The sequence below is a fragment of the Argentina anserina genome, chromosome 3 (genome assembly GCF_933775445.1).
Source record: "Argentina anserina chromosome 3, drPotAnse1.1, whole genome shotgun sequence".
NCBI lineage: Eukaryota > Viridiplantae > Streptophyta > Magnoliopsida > Rosales > Rosaceae > Argentina > Argentina anserina.
In genome coordinates, this window is record NC_065874.1 from 17,249,679 (window position 1) to 17,259,525 (window position 9,847).

At 38.4% G+C, this 9,847-nt stretch overlaps 2 protein-coding genes across 2 annotated transcripts; both read left to right on the forward strand.

The window, feature by feature from the left end:
• Positions 1-1,732: 1,732 nt before the first annotated feature.
• Positions 1,733-3,452, forward strand: LOC126788988 (peroxidase 60). Its single transcript, XM_050515032.1, has 4 exons — positions 1,733-1,957; positions 2,425-2,604; positions 2,716-2,875; positions 3,037-3,452. The coding sequence occupies exons 1-4, from the start codon at positions 1,733-1,735 to the stop codon at positions 3,450-3,452; spliced, it is 981 nt and encodes a 326-aa protein (XP_050370989.1).
• A 581-nt stretch (positions 3,453-4,033) lies between these two features.
• LOC126789004 (germin-like protein 9-3) lies at positions 4,034-4,843 on the forward strand. The gene has a single exon (XM_050515046.1). It carries the CDS (start codon positions 4,057-4,059, stop codon positions 4,669-4,671), a length of 615 nt encoding a protein of 204 aa, XP_050371003.1. The 5' UTR covers positions 4,034-4,056; the 3' UTR covers positions 4,672-4,843.
• The last annotated feature ends 5,004 nt before the right edge of the window (positions 4,844-9,847 follow it).

Below are 9,847 nucleotides of genomic sequence, written 5' to 3' on the forward strand. Positions count from 1 at the left end.
CAAATAAGCATTAGTAAAAAGAACGTTGGGATCGTATCTAGTAACCATCGGGTATGCACTAAATGCTTGGTAAGTTATGGGTCTGAAACGGATAAGTGTTGCTGCATGCAACATCATTACATATCCACATGGAAAGACTGGTAGGTTAGTACCCATAATCATGGCCGAGCTCTGCTGGATCGTACTGTGAATGAACATGAGGAATTATATGTTAAACGACGATCCCAATAGACATGCAAAACAAAATCATCAAAAGTCTTGGAGGTGAACTCTCCAACGGTATCCAATCAAAAAGATTAGAGTGGATGAGAAGGGTGGTGAGCTAGGTTGCACGGACACGCCATTGCAGTGGCGTATCGCGTGTCCGACACGGACATGCCGGACACGCCCCAATACGCGCCGGACACGCGTGTCCGCATTCGGACACGCGAACTGACTTGGACACGGCCCGGACACGCGAATGTCCAAATCGGACACGCGGACATGCACCAACTCATAATAAAAGTGAAAGTGCTTATGGTGAGAATCAAACCTTGGTCATCCAAGGCACTCAACAACTCCTCAACCATTCCAACAGATTCAATTTTTGTTATATTTATGCACACTTTAATATATATATATATATATATATATATAAGGAGAGAAACTCGTGATAAAAATAAAAATGCTTGTGGTGGGATTCGAACCTTGGTTATCCAATGTACTTATCAAGTCTTTAGGCATTCTAACAAGTTACGTTTTCATCATTTTAATGCACACTTTGACATATATATACATCTAAAATTCTAAATACTTTCAAATTTATAAAATAATTTTTTTAATAAATATATATATTAAAAATAATATTGAATTAACGTGTCAACCACGTGTCCGTGTCCAAAAAATTTTTTATATGTCGTGTCTACGTATCGAATCGTGTCCAATACGGACACTCGTGTCCGTGTCCGTGCTACTTAGGTGGTGTGCATCGATACTCTTAACCTATACTATAAAAAACTGAAAAATGTCCGCATTCGGTTGGATATGGTCCACTAATGCCACCTTAAATACGTTGTAAGAATGAAATATTCTTGGTTGAAGCCTTAGCAAATGAAGGACTTCCTTGAAGAACAAACATTGCAGAACGAGCGATGGGCATTAGAGTTTGTCATTGAGGCATTAGAAAACACGGGAGCCATCACAAGCTCCTATGAATCGAGAATAATAACAACGTAATGGAACATAACATAACTCTTTATTGATTGATAATTCGGCTTATATATAGGCATTACATACGGAGTATCCCGAAGAATCAGAGATTCATATCTATTACATAAAGAATAATTTACTCCAATAAGGAAACCTAAATAGGCTAAGACACACACACAAGGATAGAATAATAATTCTCCCCGAACAATAGATAAATTTTGCACCGGCCGTTCGAATGTTCGAATGTGGAACATTATAATTTAATTCCCTAAAATACAATCCTGCATCCTTGACCTTGGAGATTCGCATTCTCATATCTACAAGTCTATATAGGCGGATTCTTGTTTACGTGACTCCACGTTTTTAGCCAAATAAACACAGAAAGGATGATGAGCCAATTACACGAAGTCGTGCAAACCATACAAGCCTGCAAGTTTCCCATCATCCATGGTTCCTGATCATCCTATATATAAATGCATGCGCATGAGATAAGCGTATGCATTGTGAGAGATCATTTGTCTTGAAGTTCAACAATTTAAAGAAGATGAAAATGTCTAGCAATGCTCTAGTGGCGGTAGGGATCTTTGGACTCATATTTGTGAGCCTCACAGGGCAATGTTTTGGGGAACTGGAGGTGGGGTTCTACAAGAGAAGATGCTTTGCTGATGTTGAAAGTGTAGTAGCTGGGGTAGTCAGGGCAAAGTTCTTTGCGGACTCAACAATTGCTGCTGCCCTCGTTCGCATGCAGTTCCATGATTGCTTTGTTAATGTAACTTCCTTGATTCCCATCTCCTTTTAATTTTCTCCTCTATATATATTTCCTTGTGTCCATCAATCCGTGATTAACGCTAACGTACTATTAGCTTAAATTAACTACGTACGTACCCATGCTAGCTAATAAGTGAAGATGATGTTAGCTTGGAATAGATTGTTAGAGCTAGCCTAGCATAACACAACTTAACCGAAGCTTTTAGGGTTTACACTGCCTAAAGAGTTAAATATCTACGTAGGTTAAGTTAAGGTAATAAACCCCCTCAAAAAAAAAAAGTTAAGGTCATAAAGAGAATTGAAAGCCGCAAAACTGATTGATTCTGTTTCCAAATCATACTTAAACTGATAGACGTACTAAATATGTTGAGCAGAAAAACATGAGAAATCTTGTTTTTTATTTATTTCAACCTGCAATAACTATTGCATGCTTATATATATATATATTTTTTTTTTTCTGTTCTAAAGGGATGTGACGCATCAATTCTACTAGATGGAGCGTCTAGTGAGAAAACAGCTGGTCCGAATCTCAGTGTACGGGGTTATGATGTAATTGATGCCGCAAAAAAAGCTGTCGAACTTGTATGCCGAGGAGAGGTTTCCTGCTCTGATATCATTGTAATGGCTACCAGAGATGCTGTAAATCTGGTAACCAATTATCATCTGCATCCTCATTCGATCAGTTCTAAAGTATATGCATTTCGTTCTTAGCTAAATCATGGTGGTAGATACAATCATGGATTATGTACTTAATTTCAGAGTGGAGGAGGGCGATACACTGTTCAAACCGGGAGAAGGGATGGCTTTGTATCTCTTGCATCAATTGTTCGTCTCCCATCTCCATCAATTTCAGTGAGTCAATCTGTTGCAGCATTCGCTAGAAAAGGACTCGATGCCACTGACATGGTTTATCTTCTTGGTACAAACCATACTTATAATAATCTGCACGCTTTTCATTTCTTCTATCTCCAAATTTTGAATCATCTGCTTCTCATTTCTTACATCTACAATGCTTAGTCCCAAATATATATTTCGGTACGTTGATGATGATCTATATATGCATGCTTATTCTTGATGCAGGCGGTCACACTATTGGGGTGGCACATTGTAATCTCTTCGAAGACCGTCTTTACAATTTCCAAAACACTGGCAGACCTGACCCGAGCATGGATTCATCATTGATGCAACAGCTTAGATCTATCTGCCCTCAAAATTCAGGAGGCAGTAAAACTGCTAATCTTGACCAGAACGTAACAAGTTCATTCACTGTTGACAACTCATTCTACAAGCAAATACTGACCAGGAGAGGAGTTCTTCAAATCGACCAAGAGCTAGCTTTCGACCCCATAACGAAGTCCACAGTGACAACAATTGCCAACAGTGTAAGCTTCTCCGAGAAATTTGGGCAGGCCATGGTGAAGTTAGGAGCAGTGGAAGTACTTACAGGCACGCAAGGGGAGATCAGGAAATCATGCAGAGCAGTTAATACTCCTTGATCCTGTTAGTCATATATGAAAGAGACATATCTATATTTTGTTGGCTCGTTCTTTCAATTATAACTCTGTGCGTTTGTCTACATTATTTCTCTTGTATTATTTTTCCCTTCCCATCGTATTTATATTTTTGGTATCTAATATACTATGCACGATGACAATAAGAAAGGGCTAGGCGGGTTTTTCCTTGTCTATTATACATCGGCACATGCTTCAAGTTCTGTGGTTGATTATTGATATTATTTTTCTGATCTCAGTCACAAAACAATTAATTCCGTTGATTTTGGGATGCAAGTAGATGACAATGAAAAAGGGATATGCGGATTTTTCCTTGTCTAGGCGGGTTGCTACTGTTGATAAAGACAATTTATGAAACATGTAGTCAAATTTCTGTTCAGTTCCAAGAAAGACAACTGTCGAATTACAACTACAACAAGAAAGACTTTGAGAATTCCACCTTCAAATTTGGAAATCGAAGCCTGCAGGCTGCATCAACAGTTCATTATAATTACAACCTCTACTCTATAAGTAGCATCTCATCTAACTGCTCAACGTTATACCAATACCACATCAGATTAATTTCAACGAACTGATCTGGTTCCCAACCATGGCCTCAACACTCAAGCTCATCTCACTACTAATTTTATCATCCGCCATAATTCAAATGGCAATGGCTGACCCGGACATTATTTCGGATTTCATTAAACCTACTCCAAATGCAACAGTAGATGCAAACTACTTCACATTCACTGGCATGCGTGGTCTTGTAGGAACCACTCCTGCAACTTTCAGTGTATCGAAGGCAACCTCAGCCGAGTTCCCTGCTATTTTCGGGCAGAGTGTTTCATACGCTGTCCTTCGATTCCCATCAGGTACAGTTAACCCGCTGCACACTCATCCTCGTTCTGCTGAGCTCCTCTTTCTTGTCAACGGCACTCTTGAAGTGGGATTTGTCGACACAAAGAACAATTTATTTACACAGACTATGCAAACCGGTGATCTGTTTGTGTTTCCCAAGGGACTTGTGCACTACCAGTACAACGCTGATGCACAAAACCCCGCTCTAGCCATTTCGGCGTTTGGAAGTGCAAGTGCTGGAACTGTATCAATTCCTTCCACATTGTTCACCACCAATATTGATGATAATGTGCTTGCTTTGTCACTGAAGACAGATGTAGCCACCGTTGAGAAACTCAAGGCCGGACTTACTCAGAAGCCGTGACATGGAAACTCAAAATTAATTGCTCATTGTTTTGTAACTTTTGTTGCTTTGAATAATTATGCATTATATATGTAATTTCAAATGGTAAGCCACGTACCCACGTACCAGCAATTCCATTACTTCATCATATTTCTTTAAAGTTCAGTAATACATACAGTTTCATCTAGTTAGACATTTATTTGTTGAACTCAATTTTTATTTAGGCAATCATTTGGATTATGACATTAATTTGTAATATCATCACATGTGCTCGCAATGAGTCCTCGCAAGTAAGACAGCATGCAAATAACAGCTGCTCATGTTAATATTGAAATATATATATATATATATATATGCAATCTCTGGCATAAGCCTTTGCAGCGTAATGAATCAAATTGAAACTTGGCCGAGTTTAATGCATGCATGAATACGTGACTACGTGAGTGAAGCTTTGCAGCCTTTGCTGGTGAAAATTTCTCAACAGCTAACTTTGGAAAAGGGATAAAAACTTTAAATAACATGCATGCAAGCTAATTAACTTTGTACTACTCATGTGTTCATGCATCCTTAATTCCTTATAAGAAATCAAATCATTTTGAATTTTACAATGGACTTAAATACAATTTAAGACTCATCATCGCAAACAAAGTCAGGATCACAATAACTAGATAAAATAAAAATGTGCCTTAGTTTTGATTACGAACCAATTGATAAAATGCTTTGCATGTAATGGTAACATACTGTTGGGACAACAAAATCTGGGGTCTTGTTTACACAGCTTGTATACCTCCAATCCGATTAACCTGCACCAAACCAGGATTAAGGTCAAAGATCAGCGATGTGCTGTCCTATGACTCTGAAACTTAATTTAGAATTTGAGTCAAGACTTAAGCTCATAGGTTAAGGGCTTAGGAATACGTTACCCTTTTTGGGAGGTTTCTAGGTGTCACTTCCCTTTTTCCAATATGGGAGAGTAAGCCTGATTGGCGTATTTTCCCCGTCTTGGTGGCAACTTTTGATAGGAGCACTTTGTGCGACGTTCATAACATGTTTTTACTTCCATTTGTACTTTACTTAGCCCTTATTATTGTAGTGTTGAGTCATTGAGTCGAGTTAGGAGTCTTTGGTGGCATTAGTTGCTTTTTGGTGCTAAAACGGGTGTAAAATGCAGAAATTATCGAGAGTACATAGAGTAGTATTCCTTATCAAACTAGGAAACCTAGTTGGGTTATGATTTTTATTATTCAACATTTTCTGTAACATTTGTGATTTATATTTATTATTTTCTTTCTTTATTTCAGAATTAAATGAGAGATAATGGCTTGGAAATTAAGGAAAGAAAGAGGAGGAGAAGGAAACAAAAGGAGAAAAAGGAAAGAAGTAATTTAGTTTCTGAATGGGATGAAAAGGAAGAAGAATGCAGCCTTAAAGGAGGGAAGGTTCATCCGGCAATTAAAAGGAAAGAAGAAGAAAAGAAGGAAAAAAAAGAAAAAAAAAAGAAATAGAGAATCAGCCCATCAAAACCCTAGCAGTCCCTCCTCTTCTCCTTCCTCTATAAAAGGCACGGCCTCCCTCACAATTCACCATCACCATTCTCTCACAAATAAAGTCGAATTGCTGCCCAAAAACATCCAGAAAATTCAAGCACAAAACCTTCATCCATCATCACCAAACCGTGCTCATCTTCCTCCTATACCAATTCGAATTCATCTTTGCTTCATCCTAGAAGGTTTCTAATGTGTGATTCATCCATGGCTTGTAATATTTCTTTTTATTTTCTGCAAATTTCGAATTCATTGTATGAATCATTGGATGTTATTTTCGGTTTCATATATGAAGAACATAAATTCAGACTTCTTTGGTTTTATGTTTTGATTGCATGAACTCATGAAATATGTGTGTATGCCATGTGTAGCATCTATGGGCAGTAGGATTTCGAAATTAATTTAGGTTTTATTTCAATTAATTCCTTGACTTTGTACGTCTAAATCAATGCTTGAGGAAGCCAAGGCCATGGTTCTCCTAAGGTTGTGATTTCATTCACCAAAGTATTCTTTGATTGAATATGCGCTTCGTATTTCAATTATAGATACTTATATAGGGTTGTGATAGTTCTAGGAATTTGCATGCTTAATCAAGATGAGTGACGCCATGCTTGCTTACATGTCTCCAATTCGACTTAATGTGCTTATATGCTACTTTGTGTTTAACTAGTACGCTTCGTTATGTTGAACTCTCTTTAGCATATGTTTATGATTGAACGCTTCGTTGATTCTAAATAATTAAGAAGTCTTAATGATTAGATGAACCGCTTCGGACTCTAATTAGAATTGGAATTGAAATGGACTTAGATATAATCGAAATAAGTCGCTGCCAATATGTTGTTCTATACGTGTTATACATGTTTCTTGAGTAGAATTCGTGTTTTGGTTATGTGATGAATGGTTGATCAATTTTATATAAGTAATTTAGGATTTATTTTAAGTAGTAGTTTTATAATCAATCTCAAATCCCCCAATAACATGATAAGTGTTGAGGCCCTTTTGATTCCCCAGACTGAACGATCCCTGCTTATTCTATACTAACGATGATGTTTTTCAGGGTATTTTATAGACGTTCTAACCAAACGCTCTATCAACTTTCGGCAGCATTGGCAGCAGTGCCTGAGCTAGGGTGGCGTGCCCTGCCCTGTCGGTTCAATACCTTGCCTTACTGGGTTGACTCTAGCTGGTCTGGCAACTAGAAATTACCCCATTCAGGAGGAGGTGTTAACAAGTTCCCAAATCTCCGGTCAAGGAGATTTCTTGGGTGGGGAGTTTAAGTTATCATTGCCGGTGGATTCCTCAGTTGGGGTAACCTAGGACCTCAGTGCGAGGTCCGGAGGCTGACTAGCAGTCGGAGCATCCATGGGTCTGGAGCAAATTGGTGAGCGACCTAGGATCTAGTGCTAGGCCTATAAGCTGACTGGCAATCGGAGCATCCATAGGTCTAGAGGCAATATGGCGAGTGACCTGGGATCTCAGTGCTAGGCCCGAAGGTTGACTAGCAGTCGGAGGATGCATGGGTCCGGAGGCAATATGGCGAGTGATGTAAGATCTCAGTGTTAGGCCTGAAGGTTGACTGACAGTCGGAGGATCCATGGGTCCGAAGGCAATATGGTGAGTGATCTAGGATCTCAGTGCTAGGCCAGGAGGTTAACTAACAATCAGAGCATCCATGGGTCCAGAACAAATTGGCAGGCGACATAGGATCTCAGTGCTAGGCTCGGAGGCTGACAGACAGTCGGAGCATCCATGGGTACAAAGGCAATATGGCGAGTCCCCAAGTCCCCAGGCATGAAATGTCCAGAGCACAAATAACCAAAACCTATCACGAGAAGTTGCCACCTTATCGTGGTTAGTCTGGCATTTATGGCAAAAGACAGGTGGTGGATCCGAAGACATAAGGCATCAGTGACGTTATTAGTCATTATTTTCTAGGGTACCGAATGGGTATTGAAACGGTAGTGTTTATGGGAGGTTGGGAACGCGTTCAACGCTTGGGTTTGTGAAATGAAGAGGTCGAGAGTTAGTGGGGGCGTGATGGGAGCATATAATGCAACGTTCTTAATATGTTATCTCTCTCATTTAATTTAGTTATTCTCATAATAATGTCAATTTAGTTATTGTTTTTAGGTATATTGGAGAAAAATAAGAAGAATATATGTTTAAAGAAGAAAAAAGAGAAAATAAAACCCGGAATCAAGATTCTCTCTCTGCAGAACAGTCAACTTCGACAGATCATAACAGGCAAACTATATGGAGGATATGCATAATATATCGATGGAAAGCCCTATGAGTCTAGTTTCGAGAACCGTTAGAATCGCAGACATATCATATTTTTCTGGAGGGAGTTATGTGCGATTTAGGGGACCAGAGATCAGACTGTTCGAGAAATCTGATATTGGACCGGTTTGTGTAGCTGAGCACCAATTCACTTCTAAACCGGCAAGAAGATCTCCTAACCATAAAGGGAAGTTGATGTGGGTGTGATTATATTAAAGTATCTGTAAAGAAAATCCGGCCGTCCAACGTCATTAAATTTCAAGGGTTGTGATCTAATCTTAAACCCTGACTTCTCTCTATATAGGGGCTGAAACCAATGAATTTGGGACCTCCTTTTTGCCGCACAAAATTCTTCTTCTTCTGCTCTTCTTTATTCCGTCCTATCTCCTCTCCACAAAGCTCTTTGTTTAAGTTTTTCTATTTCCCGTTGTCCATAGACATAGTTTGTGATAGTTCAAACTTTCATTGGCGTGATTCAAGCGTGTTGAAGAATAAGAAGTGTAAACTATGACATTTTTTTGTTATCTATTTTAATTTTAATATATTTCATTGTTCGTTCTTCTCATTCTTTGTGTTGTGATTGTTATCTAGCTACCTAAAGCATGTTGTTTCGCTTATAAGTACTTATGATTTTATGTTCTTCATCTAGAATGTTTCAATGACTTAGGTTGTCAGTGGCATGTTCAGATTTAAGTAAAATTGGTAGAGATTAATCATAGGTTGCATTCTAACGTATAAATTATTAGAGGCGTGCTCGGATTTGTGTGTTAATATGTCCAAATTGTACTTGAACTTAATAATTCATGTAATATGGAGCGTGTTTGTGTTACATGGAATTTCCCTAGTTTTTTCAAAGGCGTTCTCGGGTACTTGAGATAGTTATTTAAGACATGAGAGCTTAACTTGACCATGTGAGTTTTTTTCTCTTGAATTTGGCTTAGATACGAAATAAGCATGCCTAGGGTTGCTAGATTCTCGTATGTGTATTCTTGTGTTTTTCCTTGTTTTGTTTGCACTTAAGGATAGTCAACTGTATATATGTTTATAATTTATTTCTTTCTCATATGAATTGAAGGTCAAAATCACAATTTCAAACCAAATTATCTCTTGTAAATATTGTAAATATTCTTTTACTAACGCTTTATCTCGCAGGAGTACCCTCAATCACCGACCTATAACGATAACCCTTACTAACCACTATACTATCTCCTACATGGTTTTATTAATGGCCTTAAACCGTTCCATTAAATGGTGCTGTTGCGGGGGATTGTAAAATCCCTTGCTTGCTTTTGCATTATATTTTTGTAGATATATGTTTTCTGTAATTGTAAATTGTGTGTACTTCATAAGATTTTTCTTGAGTTGATGAATTA

What these genes read in the sequence shown, in the direction of transcription:
- LOC126788988 (XM_050515032.1), top strand. Translation starts at nt 1,733, where the DNA reads ATGAAAATGTCTAGCAATGCTCTAGTGGCGGTAGGGATCTTTGGACTC. An exon ending in TCCATGATTGCTTTGTTAAT is followed by an intron (nt 1,958 to 2,424) that starts GTAACTTCCTTG and finishes TCTGTTCTAAAG; the next exon opens with GGATGTGACGCATCAATTCT. An exon ending in CCAGAGATGCTGTAAATCTG is followed by an intron (nt 2,605 to 2,715) that starts GTAACCAATTAT and finishes ACTTAATTTCAG; the next exon opens with AGTGGAGGAGGGCGATACAC.
- LOC126789004 (XM_050515046.1), top strand. Translation starts at nt 4,057, where the DNA reads ATGGCCTCAACACTCAAGCTCATCTCACTACTAATTTTATCATCCGCC.